At 42.4% G+C, this 15,748-nt stretch overlaps 1 protein-coding gene across 4 annotated transcripts in view; it reads left to right on the top strand.

Annotated features, from left to right (window-relative positions):
* Positions 1-15,748, top strand: part of CCDC141 (coiled-coil domain containing 141) — a 173,665-nt gene that overhangs the window by 57,868 nt on the left and 100,049 nt on the right. For all 4 annotated transcript variants that reach the window (XM_030580729.1, XM_030580732.1, XM_030580730.1 and 1 more), the window contains exon 8: positions 10,147-10,341. In XM_030580729.1, coding sequence (XP_030436589.1) covers positions 10,147-10,341 — 195 coding nt within the window. The remainder of the gene's footprint in view (positions 1-10,146; positions 10,342-15,748) is intronic.

Here is a 15,748-nt window from a genome sequence, read left to right on the forward strand (position 1 = left end):
GCCACATACACCGACTCGGAGAGAAAAGAACAGCAAAGAGAGAAAATGAAGCTTTGGACTCTGGCGCTCACTTGCAACCTCTCTGGAAAAACAGACATAGCATATGGTCTTATCAGCCACTCTGAGGCCTTGTCTACACTACAGGGGAAATTTGATCTAAGCTACACAATTTGAGTTACATGAATAGCGACTAGCTTAGATCTCCTTACCATGGGGTCCACACTAAAGAATGTCGACAAGAGACATTCTCCCATTGACTCCCCCTGCTCTTCTCGATATAGTGGAATACAGGAGTCGACAGGAGAGCGATCTGCTGTTGAGTTAGTGGTTCTTCACTAAACCCGCTAAACTGACTGCCAATGTATCAATCGCTGCTCGTTGATCTCCAGTAAGTGTAGACAAGCCCTGACAGTTGTAACACTAGTATCAGCACTGAGCTTCTTTAGGGCATTGCATTTTGTTGCCTCTTTCTAATGGCAGGTTGATAAGAGCAAAATACACAATTTTTGTGGCTAACCCAGATTCTTATTAGACAAAAGGAGAGGGATGGGAAACAGCAGAAATAAGGTGGGGAAGGAAAAGGCCACATCCGGTGGGGGAAAGCGGGAGGAAAGAGAGAAAAATCTAAAACCTTGCTTGTGTTTGGAATTCAGCCAAAGCTCATAGAGGTGGTGATGTCATCTGGATCCCTTTCTCTAGCCCAGTCTGGTCAGGACATCTCACAGGATCAGAACGATGAAGGCCCATGATCCCAGGAGATGGTGTGGGTAACAGCCATTATGGTGACTCTTGTTCCAGTAGCCAATTTTCCCCCAAAACTCTTTCTTTAAGGACCCCAAAAGGGAGTAATGGGTGGAATAGCTAATTCTCTGATTATTTTGTCCACCAATTACACCTAGTTTCTGATATATCAGTTTTGGTTCACTGACTTTTGGTCTCGTAGTGTCTATCAAGCAGTTTGCACCCGTGTAATCTGGGCATGAAATTTTTCATCCCAAAAGTCTGTTGTGGGCACCATTGAAAGTATCTGTGCCCCTGTCTGACTTGTACCTGTAACTTGGCAGTGGCAGATTCAGTTATTTAGGTTGGTGCCTAGAATTTAATTACAGGTGCAACGTCAGGAAGAAATTTTACAGGCACAAACTGGGCATTAGAAAGGCACTCACTGATTTGAAAATTTGGCCTTACGTGTACTACAGGGTACTGTAGAAGGGATTACTTCACCACGTAGCCTGACAAATACATATTTAATCAGTTTGAACTTTAGTTATTACCTGTAATGTCACAAACCTATGTCTCATTCATTTTTTGCAAAGATTTCTTATTCTCATGTCAGATTGTTCCAGGATCCATGTTTGTTTGGGGTTTTAGGGTTGTAAGAAGCCAAGGTTTAAAACAAAACAGTTAATTTGCCTCTCAGTAGTACACTACAGCTTATGTTAGCAAAATTTGTCATTCAGAGGTGTGAATAAACCACCTCCTTTGAGCAACATAAATTACCAATACAAGCAGTAGTGTGCACAGCACTATGTAGGTGTGAGAGCTTCTCCAGCCAACATAGCTTCTGACATTCACAGAGGTGGGTTTATTATACTGACAGGAGAATTCTCTCCCGTTGGCGTAGAGCAGGGGCAGGCAAACTTTTTGGCCTGAGGGCCACATCTGGGTATGGAAATCGTATGGCGGGCCAGGAATGCTCATGAAATTAACAATTCAGAGATATTCAAATAAACTTTATTTCCACTAAAAAGTATCCTTATTAAATAAACATTAAACCTTACTTACTATTATAAATATTCCATCATAACAAAGTATTACAATAATTAAACCAAAGTTACCTCCTTTCCATGCTCTCTTTGATTAATGTGAACAATGCAACTGGCACTTCCTGGCCAGCTAGTCTTTGTTTTATCCTCAACAATGGAAAATTAACACTAGTAAAACAGCAGAGTCCCCTAAGAGAACAAGTAGCAGGCATAGTAGCCAAGCTCTGATGGCGTGTGAGGCACATTTGGTATTTGGATTGTGCAGCCGTTATAACATGTGTGCCCTCATGCAGGTCCCATCTGAACATGTGGGAGCATCAGGTGGGCAGAACGGGGCAAGCCTCCAGGCCCGCTCCCCAGCAGGAGCACCACAGCAGGGCAAGCCCCTGACTCTGCTCCCCAGCCACAGCAGGGCAAGCCCCCAACCCTGTTCCCCGGCTGGATCGCCAGAGTGGGGCAAGCTGCCGACCCCACTCCTGGGGAGCTGGTTAAAAGGTCTGAGGGACCAGATGCAGCCCACAGGCCGTAGTTTGCTCACCCCAGTGTACAGCGTCTTTGCCAGACACACGGCAGTGGCGCAGCTGCGTTGGTACAGCTGCAGTGCTGTACGGGTAGACATGGCCTTAGGAGTAACAGGGATTTTTATGTTTTCCTTCAGCTGACGCAGTAGGTGTATCCACTTACTTCAGGCAATTACGTGAGAAGTTTTTGAAAACCCACAGCATTTTGTGAAGAAAAAGTTTGAGGCTTTTATTTTAAAAATAAGAAAATAATTTCACTTTCTTGTCTATCAGCTCTAATCCTCTTAAAAGAACAAAATCAATCAAGGGATCCAGAAAGAGTGCAATTTCCTTTCCAAATGGAAGAGTGAAAGCTACAGTTTAAAAGGCTACTACTGTGAGAGGAAAAATGAGAATAATGGCATGACCTGTGGAGACACACTGAGCACAGGTACATACAGTGCCATGTGTCTTTATTGGGTCAGAGATATTCACATATCTCTGTCAAACTGAAAAGTCAAGATAATGGCAGGCTTTGTGTTCTTTCTGGTGGAGACAAGTAACAGAAATATTTTATTGCCAAGTGACAGACTGTTATAGCATTAATGCTTAGAAGGCTGAAGAACAGCCAGAACTGACAAGGATTTTCTCCATTGAGTTTCCATGCCCTTGATAAACCTTTCCTTATAAAAAATAAAATTATAGAATTGTATACTAAAAGTAGCATATAAATGCTTCAGAAACTCACTGTAGGGACTGTAAAGAAAACGGAGTGAATTTTTTATAGAGATCTGTAATGCTGCCTATAGTGACTCAAAACCATAAGTAACAACCTCAGGGCAGACTGGTAGGAATCAGGGTACAAAACCCAAATGGATTGTGAGTTCTATTTCACCAACCAAATATCAAGTGTGAACTCCTCAGACATTGTAACAGCCTTAACCTGGAGTCACAGACAGTCCCCTTGAGTACTCTGATCTATCTCACCACCCAGGTGAGTGAGTCTTTGTGATAGATAATCCCTTACACCGAGAATCACAGCAGTCTTCTGGTTACTCCAAGTCCCAAATGACGAGGCAGTTACCCCAGGTCAGTTGTAATCTATCTAGTATCAGTGGACCTTTCCTTTTGGGACAGGCATAACACATGGATCACTTGATGTTTACCTGTTCTGTTCATTCCCTCTGGGGAACCTGGCATTGGCCACTGTCGGAAGACTGGATACTGAGCTAAATGGACCATTGGTCTGATCCAGTATGGCTGTTCTTATGTTGTTCTATTGAAGATCACATTAAATAATGTCTCTCTTCTGTCTGGTGATTTACACACTCACAGAGGCTCACAATACAACTGCTCAAATATTACCTTACAATATGGGATACATATGTTGTTATAAGTGAGATTAATGCATGCAGCAACTCACAACGATTTAGTGAAGTCTAAGCACTAAACACATTTTTATAATTCTAATACATATTTTAACAATAACACAGAGATGAGCTAGACTGATTCCAGCCATGTATTTGTCAGTGTTCAACTGAGAGATGGGGACCTTGGCATGAGCTGGCACCTGGTCATCACAAAATCATATAGAATATCAAATGGATATAGCTACATTTAATGTCTTTAGAAAGTATCCAGGGATGTAATATCCATGAAATTCTTTTAAAATATTTAATTATTGCAATAAATTGCCATTTTCAGGTTGATTGGAAAGATGTAAGTATAAACCGTTTTAGGTGCAAAAGAGGCACACATTTAATGTGGTTCTTCAAATAAACCAACCTTTTACCTAAAAATCATCTAGAAGGTGAATATTGGGCAACCTACAATGAAGGCAAATTTATGAATGTTATTATAGTGGAAGCCTGCTACAAGGCAGTCATTTCCCTGTAAGTGGAGTCATTTCCTTATAATCAGAGCCTCACTAGCTGGAGCTGTAACTTACTCATCACAATGCACTGAAACAATTTAGAACATTCATTGCACTTCTCTGTAAGTAGAGCTTATCATATCTGAGCTAATCATAAGCAGAGTCCATGCTGTTGCATTAGGAACATATAAGTTCTTGCAAAGGTAATATTTTATTTTTATTTTGAGACCTATTTCTTCCATTACAAAGTCAGCAAAAACATCTGCTGCTGAACTTTCTTGTCACTTTATCTGTACTAATGCCACTAGGGCAGGCCCTGTTAATGGACCCTAGTTTCATAGGAATGTATTTCATTGTTTTTTTTCTAAATTAATTCACACTGTCTATTCCGGTATTAATATGTTGAAATATAAATGAAAGCTCATGTTGGATCTCATCATAAAATGCAGCCAGTACCTGCAAATTCCAGTGCAGCTGATGGGAGCTGATGGAATTAAGTATCTCACAGGAGTGGCCCTATGGAGCCAATCCTGCAGCATTTATTCATACAAGTAGACCCATTAGAGTGCAATGTATGTAAGGGTCTGTGCCCTCTATCTGCACAGGGACTGTGCCTTCTGTTTTGTAAAACAAAAACAATTCCTTTAAATAAAAAAGGAAATGTATACAGAACAGTAGAATGTAGTCAGTCTTGAAATCCTCATTTTTGCCAAGCAGAAGTTAGAGGGACAAAGACAGGATTTTATAAAAGAAAAGTCTTACTTTAGAGAATATATTTCAGTGGTCTCTTAACTGGTAAAATATACATACTAAAGGTTATTGCTTCCTGTACAGAGCTTTTTTAAAAAAAAGCAAGTAATAGATTTTTCAATACAATTTTATATCAATCACAGGCAAACTGAATGGATTGTTGTATTTTGTCCCCAGATATTAGTCTCTTTTCTTTTTCTCTGGGGACTTGGAAAGATCCAATTCTGGTCCAAAGATTTTCACCATTTGCATGATATGTCTCACTATTTCTGGGAAGGTGGGGGGAATGTGCAATTTTAAGCAATTCCCTGATGGCACATGTAAATGGAAAAGGGACATGAATATTCAGAAAACAGCCATATTTTCTAGGGTACAGAATGGATATTTTTAAAAATAATATGCTCAGAATGGACCAGGGCTGCTTGTGTGCGGTCCTCCTGTAGGGCAAACTGGACTCTAACAACCTAGGACCAGACTGTGCTCTGAGGGTTCTTGTATGGATAGGAGGACAGCCCTTTGGGCATACTGTCCCTTATAGCTCGTGCTGTGGGGCCAAGTTTACAGGACTGCGGAGACCTGTGGAGAGGGTGCATGTATGTTTCAGCAAAGCAGGAATCAGATTTTCTGTTAAGTGAGACATTCCTGAGTTTGAAATTTTTTTCTGTTCCAGAACAAAATGAAAATAAACATTTCAAAAGTTCCTGCAAAATGAAATTCTGAGGAAAAAAATGTATTTGGAATTGATCAAAACATTTAATTCCAATTTTGGAGACAGAAAATAAAAATGTTCTGTTCTGGAAATGTCTGAACAGAAGGTTTTGACATTATCTAATGCTGGGGGTGAGGGGAGGGGGAATTTTGTCCTAAATAAAATGTCAAAAATCAACATGTTTCTGTCAGCAAACTTGCATTTTCCAACAGCAAGATGTTCTGTTGGAAAATTTTCAACCAGTTGTAATGTACATGCCTTGTCTTCCTCCCCACTTCAGAAAATAGCAGCCATTGTGCTGTAAAACTAATCCAACCGATGGTTATATGAACTTTTCAGTGGGTCAACTCCAGGCTGTGGAGGAGTGTACTATGACTAGGTGACATTGGTCCCCAGCTTCTATGCAGAGATACATGGTCACTCTGCAGATGACCCCATGTCTTCAGCAGATTTCCTGAGATCCACAGTTTCTTAGGACTGAGCTTTCTGATTCTTATGTAGAGGAAGGGAAGACAACACTCACCTCACTTGCAGAGGTTGTTGCACACACTGCAAGTTTCTTTTTACAAATTCTCCTGTCGCCCACATGAGTTCTTCCGCGTAGGGTATCGTCTGGACTTCGGTTATTTAAGAACATGGGAATTGACATATTGGCTCAAGCAAGTCCAGTCCTGTCTCTGAGGCCATTACTGTGGCTTCAGAGGAATTTGCAAGAAACCCTAACGTGGGTAGAAATGGGATAACCTATCCAGAGAGGAGATTCTTCCTAATCCCCTAAATTAGAGGCTGGTGAAGCATGAGAGCGCATATCTCTTACAAATGTGTTTTCCCCCCAATCCCTTGTAACTCTGTATCCATATAAATGTGTGGTCTTTTTTTGAATCCCACTAAACTCTTGGTCTCAATAATATCTTGTGGCAGTGCGAACCACAAGCTAATTGTCCAAGTAAAATTATTTCATTTATCATTGAATGTCACCTTGTTCTTGAGAGAGTGTAAATAGGAGAACCCAATTTGCTTCCTCTCTACCACTGATTATTTTATATATACTTGTTGTGTCCCCTCGTATTAGTCTCTTCTGTAAACGAAACTGTCCCAATCTTTTCATTCTCTCTTCATCTGGATTTTCCCCTCATATTTTTCTAATTATTTTGTTACCCATCTCTGAACCCCCTTTGCTTTTATTGATATAGAGTGAGCAGAACAAAATATAGTATTTGAAGAGAGAGCATTCAGTGACATGATAAAATTTCATTCATATTTTCCATCCTGTTCTTTATGCCTCTGAACATTTTGTTTGCTGCTTTGGCTGCAGCTGCATACTGAGCATTATTGAGCTGTCCACAATGATCCCCAGGTCTGTTTCCCAAGTTGTTCCAGTTAATTTAGAATCCAGTAAGGTGTATGAGCAATTCAGATTACTCCTTTCAGTGTGAATTACCTTGCATTTATCAACACCGATCTATTTTAAGTAGGCTTGACATTCTATAAACAAGTAACAAGGTGACTGGATACTTCAGGGAATTGAAGGAAGTCTTTCACTTGGTTGCTGGTCCAAATCCAGCCCAGATCAGTAGTGAATGAAAGTTACTACCGTCATCACCATTCAACGGCCTGTGTGAAATTAGCTGCTGATCTCTCTTTAAACAAGTTTCTATCACAAAACCATTGCCACCAAAATGGACATCCTCAGAAAAGAGATCAAGGAATGAATGGAAGTATGTAGGCCAATCTTCCCATCCCTACTGATGGTACCTTAAGGACAGGTTTAAGACAATGGAATGGGATAATGTGAAGAAGCTTATGCTAAGGCTGCTTATATTATAACTGTTCTGTAAATTATCAGATTATTTCTGCCAGCCTATCAACACAGCATCTTTCACTAACACTTATTTCACGAAAAAATAAAAGACATATTAGAAAGAGAGCCAAATTCCCAGTATTTTTTAGCACGTCTTGAAAAAAACAGAGCCAAATGCAATTATTGTGCCATGTGTATGCATCGTGGCATTTTCTGAAAAACCCATTTTCCTTTCTCATATCTCACTTTAAAATATCTGTCAGTCTACACAAACTGCTTTTTCTTTCTTTCTTTCTTTCTTTCTTTCATCTTGTAGTAGGAGGAACTGCAACAGAAAAACTCTTTGCTTGTTTCAAAATGTATTTAATTCATTTGCAGAAAAAGTAGCGGAAAGATGCTATTTAAGGCAGGAGGGTTTGCAGCATAATAATAGATATTGATTTTGTTTTGAATAACACAATAGGTTTCTAATGTCAAATGTTGACAGGAATAACAGTAGATGAAATAAATGTTTGTTTGTGTTTTCGATTGCCCATTCGAAAACAAACAAAAAACCCACAAAACAGTAGTACTGACACAGGAAGTACTTTGAAATCAAGAATGGTGGGACATTTTTTTCCTTTTCCCATTTTAAAATAAAATATTACTTTCAATTTACAATGAATATGAAAACCAAAATTCCCCTTTTAAAATTAAAAATGTCAGTTAGGATTCAGATGGAAATGAGGGAATTTACCATAGGTAGAAAAATGTAAGTGAAGGACTTGTTTATATAAGAAAGTTGCATCAGTTTAAACCTTGTGAGAGCATTCCTATAATGCTTTAAATATGGTGTATATTGTGCATCAGTAATCTCACAACACAAGGTAGGCCAAAATAACCAGTTTTAAATAGATGTAAGATGTCGATATGTGTTTGCACTGGTTTAACTACATTGTTTTTTAAACTGATTTACATTTCAAGGCAATCCAAGTAACTGCACAGATGTCATAGCGCTTAGTAGAGTCAAGCTTTAAATAGAAAGCTGGTTTAGCTCTAAACTGTAGTAGATCTGGCAGCCCACTGTAAATAAATCAGTGGAACTTCTGCATATAGGCAGTGTCCACACACAAACTTACATCGGTTCAGCAGTTTTAGTTTTGATACATCTGCATTCACCAATGAAAAATGTTTAGTCAAAACCCAATTCTAGTGCTCTGATACTACAGTAATGAGTGCTATGGAAATGTCTATAAACAAACAATTATTCCTGGCTCTGCTATGGACTTGCTGGACACCTTTGGGAAAGGCACTTAACATCTTTGTGCCTCAGAATAAGATTTCCTGTCTATGAAATGGGGATAGTGCGTACTTCACTTTGCAAAGTGCTTTGAACTCTGTGGATGAACAGGGCTTGTAACAGGATGTCCTGCCCTTTGGATGGCCTGAGGCAGACCTGGAGAAGGGCTCAAAGCAGTGATGAGCTGTCAAAATCTTAACAGCTGGTTCCCTATAAAAAGTTCTGATTTAAGGGGGGGAGCGGAGGAGGGGCCGGGGCAGGGGGAGACATATTTGTGGGGCCAGGGGCCTCTGCAGGGCCTGGGGCAAATTGCCCCACTTGCCTCCCTGGCAGCCCTAGAGCTTGCAGTCCCCTCCCCCTTACCTTGCCGGCAGCTCAAAGCAGCAGGACGACTCCAAAGCTCAGCTGAGCTGCCCAGCTGATGCTGGCGGCTGGCCACGCTGCAGCTGGGGGGAGGCAGGGGAAGGGCCCGGGGAGCCTCAGCCTCCCCATCTGGGAATCCTGGGAGCAACAGGATGGTCCGGCCCACGAACCGGAGTTCTTTGCCCACTCCCTAGCCCTTTAACAACCAGTTCTCCACGGAGGTCTAATCTTCGCAACCGGTTCTTGGGAACCTGTAGGAACCGGCTCCAGCTCACCACTGGCTCAAAGTGATTATAAAACTCAGCAAGTGGCCCAGTTCATAGAGGAGTGACAGGAGACAGATAGGCTCTGGCAGCAGGCCCTGCAACAGGGGAATTGAAAGGAAGGTTGTGCAGTGACATCTGTAACCCATGAGGGGTGGAGGAGCTTCTTTGTTTTGATGTTTTGCCTAAGTTTTATGTTTAAAGAATAAAACTGACATGTGTGTTTGTGGCGTTGGAATGGGGCAATAGTTGATGGAGGCCATTGGAGAGGAACCTGTGATGTGTCCCTTCCAGGCCATGATAAATGGGGCAGGATCCTGACTCAAATGATCATTCATCACAGAGCTCTCAGCAAAAATAGTTAATATGCCTCCTACCATATGGCACTGAAGCACAAACAGCGAGCATCGTGGCAATATTTCAGTTTGTCTTGGCGGGATAAGGCCCCCAAAGAGGCTGCAATGCCAGTGTGATCTGAACTGGCCCTGAGTGGTGATTAGAAGGATTAATTATCAAAACCTGGGGGGAAAAAGTCAGATTTCTGTGTGGTTGGGGCTGCTTTTTATTTTATCCAGAACAATTTTCCCAGGGGGCATGCTGTAGTCTTCTTTTGCTTGTGGGACTGTCCTCTGACAATTTTGTCACTAGACTCTTATTCATTAAAGCTGTCATTTTGCTGAGAAATCATTGGGGAGAAATTCTGTTTTAGCTGGCTATAACCTTCACTCATATAAAATTAAATGATTGTATTTGCCAATAACTGTAATATGTTACTATGCAACAGTTTCCTTTGGATCATTTTATATACATGGAGTTAATTAAATCAGCACTCTTCCTTCTAGGAATGGAATTCCACTGTGGAAAAATTAAAAGCAGAAGCACTCACAATTCTGTTTTCAGAGGACTACGCAGAAAAGGAACATCTGAAGCTTTCAAATCAGAAAATAAATCTGTTGCAAGAAGAGTTGTGCCATCGTATGGAGGAAAGGAAAACCTTGTTACAAGAGGCCAATGACTTCTTTAGTGCTGCTAACAAGGTTAGTTAGAGGCCAAGTCTATAATTATAATCTGATTGTATGACTGCTACTTTGCTCTTGAAGTCTGATATGCAAGGGATTGTGCAAATTAATGGACAAGATAATGGAATAGCTGATATGGGACTCAATTAATAAAGAATTAAAAGAAGAAAATATAATTAGTGCCGATCCTCATGGGTTTATAGAAAATAGATCTTGACAAACTGACTTCTTTTTAATGATATTTGCTTGATGGAAGGTAACATTATTGATGTAATATACATAGATATCTGTAGGGTATTTGACTTGGTACCACAAGACATTTTGATTAAGAAACTAGAATGATAGAAAATCAGATTGAATTGATTAAAGACTGGCTAACTGATAAGTCTCAAAATGTAAGCGGGGAATCGTCTTTGAAAAGGTATGTTCCACAGGGATCAGTTTTTGGCCCTGCTCTATTTAATATTTTTATTAATAACCCGAGAGAAAAAATTAAATTACTACTGATAAAGTTTGCAGATGACACAAAGATTGGGAGAGTGGTAAATACTGAAGAGGACAGGTGATGAATACCGACTGATTTGGGTTTCTTGGTAAGCTGGGTGCAAGCAGACAAATATGTTTTATTATTGCCAAATGTAAAGCCACACATTTAGGAACAAAGAATATGGGCCATATTTACAGGATGTGGGAATCCATCCTGGGAACCAGGTCCATCAGGTTCTTATATAGCTCACTGCATCAGTAGAGCTCAAAGCACTTCACAGTCTTGAATGTATATCTGCAGAACATGCTGTGAGATAGGGAAGTAATTAGTCTCCATTTTACAGAGGGGAACTAAAACAAAGAGAGGCTAAGTGTCTTGCCAAGGTCAGTCACACAAGAAGTCTGAGGAAGTGAAGGGCATCCATGTCTCACTAATTCCTAGACTCGTACCCAGGGCTGTCCTTTGGGGCACCAATTTGCTTCAAATTTCATGGTTCCCTAGGCAGCTGCATGCTGCATACGTGGAAGCATCAGCCCTGGTGACCAGCCCTATCCCTCAGCCGTCCCTAGGGGCTGTGGGGCCCTGGACAACTCCCTCCACCATGCCTCTTATCCTTTCCCCCTGCTCTGCCCCCATTCCACCTCTTCCCCCAGGGACCCAGCACTCACCAGCAGTGGTGGGAAGCAGAGCAACCCATCCCCAGCCTGCTCTACTCCACCAGCTCCCAGCCATGGCACTCCACTTCCCAATGGTGAGTACGGGGAAAGGATCGCCCCCTGCACTCACCGGTGGTGGGAAGCAGAGAGACGCGGCCCCAGCCCACTCCACTTCCCTTGCCCCGGCCCCACCCATGTCGCTCAGGTTGGGGAAAAGACCGCCCCTGGCTCTCACTGGCGGAGGGAAGCAGAGCACTGCAACTGGGAGCTGGCTGAGTAGAGTGTGCTGGGGCCAGGCTGCTCTGCTGTTGCTGGTGAGTAGGGGATCCCTTCCCCCAAGCCTCCTCCCTCGAGCGACATGGCTAGGGCTGGGGCAAGGGAAGTGGAGCGGACTGCTTCCAGCCCCCTGCTAATCCTCTGGGCTGTGGGGCCCCCAAAAGTGGATCCCCGCAGTTCCTGCCTCCCACACCCTGGGGGGGGGGAAAGCCTGGGGCCCCACATAGCCCCCCTGCCGGGGGGCTGTGTAGGGCACTCAAATGTCTAGAGGCCCTGCTTGTGCCCTAATCACAAGACCTTGACTCTGAAAAAGACTTGGGGGGACATGGTGGGTAATCAGCTGAACATAAGCTCACAATGTAATTCTTTGGCCAGAAAGGCTAATGTGATCTTTGGATAAATAAACAGGGAAATATCGAGAAAAGTAGGGAGGTTACATTACTCTGTGTTTGGCACCAGTGCGACCACTGCTGGACACTGTGTCTACTACTAGTGTCCATAGTTCAAGAAGGATGTTGATAAATTGGAGAGGGTTCAGAGAAGAGTTATGATAATGATTAATGAATTGGAAAGCATGCCCTCTAGCAAAAGGCTTAAGCATGGCCAGCCCTTGCTGTTCTGCCAGCCACGTTAGACTCACACACATGCATGCACATTGACCAGCTGTGGATAAAAAGAAGGCTCGACTGCAGATTGGCCAAGCACATAAATAAAATAGAGAAGCAAGTACATAAATAACTAGCTGAGCAATGTGGCACCCTCTCAGAGGCTGATTTGGCATCCATGGGGACTGCCCTGATCACCTACCCTTTGGCTGGCCCTGGACTTAAGGAACTCAGTTTGTTTATTTTAACAAAGAGAAGATTAAGGGGTCACTTGATCACAGTCTATTGGTATCTGTATGGGGAACTGAAATTTAATCATAGAGGGCTCTTCACTCTCACAGACAAACATATAATAAGATCCAGTCACTGGAAGCTGAAGCTAGACATGAGATGTAAGCTGGAAATGAGGTGCAATTTTGTAACAGAGTTCATTAACCACTGGAACAACTTAGCAAGTGCTGTGATGGATTTGAAAACGTATAATCTCTCTCTGTGCCCCCATTTCACAGATGGAGAAATGAGTACCTTCTTCACAGTGTCACTGAGTCTTCATCCATCCATACTTGTAGTGTTCTTGCAAAACCTTTGTTAAAAGGTGCCCATAGACACAATCTTTTGATAACATATTTTTGTATTTTTTACAGAAATCTTAGAAGTTGACTATTTCCAATAACATTTATAGCCACTCTGTTAAAAAAAAAATCTGTATAAATGCACAGTGAACTAAAAAAAGACTTTTGTTCATGGTTAGTTATATTTTGAGCACGGGGGGCGGCTATTATCACATCTGTATTTTAACCTATAACCCATTCTCTTGGTTTTCATATATATATAATGCATTGAATTAAAATTTTTAAAAACCTCTAAAAACCTGCTATCTCTTCCTGTACACAATGAGTCTGTTCCTGCTCCCACTGAAGTAAAAGGTAAATGTCCAGTTGGCTTCAGTGGAAGCAGGACTGGGACCCAGTATGTAGAGGAGCTGACCCTGCAAACCTTTACTCATGTAAGTAATCCTTGCTCATGCATAGTCTCATTGAAACCAGTGAGATTATTCACACGAGTAAAGGCTACTTGCACAAGTGATTGTAGGACCAGACCTTAGCTCAGAAAACATTCACATGCATGGCAACGCTTGGTCTTTGTGAGATCAAATCTGAACCTGGATTAGCTTGGACTATTATTATTATTATTATTTATTATTGTATTTTTTGACTGTGCTAGGTACTTCACAAACACAAGCAAAGACACAGCTGCATGTGTGTGTCTTGCTGCCTTTTCTCATACATGTCTGCCTTTCCCCAGTTATTTGTTCTTTGGTCACCTCAAGTTTGAATTTCTGCAGTGGTCTTTATGTTGAGCTACCCTCTGAAGACCCCAGAGGAGGACAAGTAAGGCACAATGAGGCTGCTCACCTAGGAGGAGACCCTACAAACATTTACTTACATGAGTAGCTTTACAAACCATCATAGTCCTATTGAGTTAAATAGCTAAATGTTTTCAGGATCATACTCTTGTTTAGCTGTAATGCTTTATAGACTTTGGGCTACTGGTTTGTTGTCTAGTGCAAATCATATATATCATTATATATAAAGCCATACATAGTATGGTTCTAGATACTGGGTAGAACATCTCTTTTCTTATGTATCATCCCAACATTTAAAATCATCTAGGTCATTCTAGCTATGAGTCTCCTGATTTTGACATCTGGGAGGGGATTAGAGGCAAGGTGCTCTTAGTTATGGAGGCTGGGTTCTGGAATTGACCCCTCCTTGTGGTCCAATGAAGCTCAGTTTTGTTAGCCTTCAGGATGTATTGCAAAACGTAGCTGTTCAGCTTTTTATTGAGGATAGCGGCTTGAATGAGAGGAATTTTATTTTTGCATTTTAGTTGACTTTTTTGCAAGGTTTGTGAGTGTTGTAAGTTATGATTTAGTATTGATTGTACACGCTCACAGACTCTAATGCAGAGGCGGGCAAACTTTTGGGCCTGAGGGCCGCACTGGGTTTTGGAAATTGTATGGAGGGCCGGTTAGGGGAGGCTGTGACCCAGCTCTGTCCCCATCAAACCGCCCTGCTTCTCGCCCTGACACCCCCCCAGACACCTACCCCATCCACCTCCCCCACTCCCTGTCCTCTGACAGACCCCAGAACCCCCGTCCGTGATTGCTCCCCCATCCAACCTCTCCTCTCATTCCTGACTGCCCTCCAGGACCCCTGCCCAATCCAACCACCCCTTCTCCCTGTCCCCTGACTGCCCCATGCCCCCCCATCCAACCCCTCCTCTTTTTCCTGACTGCTTCCCCAGGGACCTCTGCCCCCATTCAACTCCTGTTTCCCACCCTTTGACTGCGCTGACCCCTGTCCAGTCCCCTGCCCCCTGCCTGCTATCCAACCCCCCCATTCCCTTACCATGCTGCCTGGAGCACTGGTGGCTGGTGGTGCTACAGCCATGCCGCCCAGGTGGAGCCAGCCATGCCACCGCGCAGCACAAAGCACCGGGTCAGGCCAGACTCTGCAGCTGCCCTGCCCCAGGAGCTCACAGCCCCACCACCCAGAGCATTGTGCCGGTAGTGGAGTGAGCTGAGGCTGTGGGGAGGGGGAACAAAGAGGGAGGGGCCTGGGGCTAGCCGCCAGGCAGGAGGGTCCCATGGACCGTAGTTTGCCCACCTCTGCTCTAGTGGATGTAATTAAAAATAAACAGACATACATGTTGCTTTATTAAAAAAACATAGTTAATGAAGTCCCTGCTCCTATTTCAGTATATTAATTAGTCATGACTAAGCAGACACAGAGAAACAATTGGAACAAGCCCTGGAGCTTTCCTGAGAGCAAAAAGGCTGGGAAGAGCCAGATGGCAGTAGAGCGAGGAGAGGATGTGTCCAGGGAATATCTTCCTTTACAATCAAAAGATCTCAAGGCAGGGAGGGCAGCTAGGAAAGACGAGGCAGGATCAGGGAAGAAATAAGATGAATCAAAGAATTTTAAAAAATAAAATACTGTTTTTAATATGAGTGACTCAAAGTGGATCTGAAGCATCAGACACTTAAATGAACAGTGACCATAAAGTGGAGAGATTAGGGGTTGTAAATACATACACAGGTCCTCACATTTGGATTTCCTTCTGTATGACATTTGGATTTTTTCATATTTGTTTTCCAAAAAGCCAACAATGGCTCTAGAGGCAGGAGAGTTATCCATGCTCACCAGTATTATGTCCACATTGTTGCTTGCAGACATTGTTTTTAATTACATTTTGTAAAAACTCTTGTCATTTTTGCTAGGTTTGTTATTGTTTTTCCACATTAATCTTTCACACTGAAATGAACAAATATAGTGAATGAACAGAAGGTTGGGGATGGATGTGTGGCTTGTCATGCAGTAAACTTGTCATGTGGTTGG

The sequence above is a fragment of the Gopherus evgoodei genome, chromosome 11 (assembly GCF_007399415.2).
Source record: "Gopherus evgoodei ecotype Sinaloan lineage chromosome 11, rGopEvg1_v1.p, whole genome shotgun sequence".
Taxonomy (NCBI): Eukaryota; Metazoa; Chordata; order Testudines; family Testudinidae; genus Gopherus; species Gopherus evgoodei.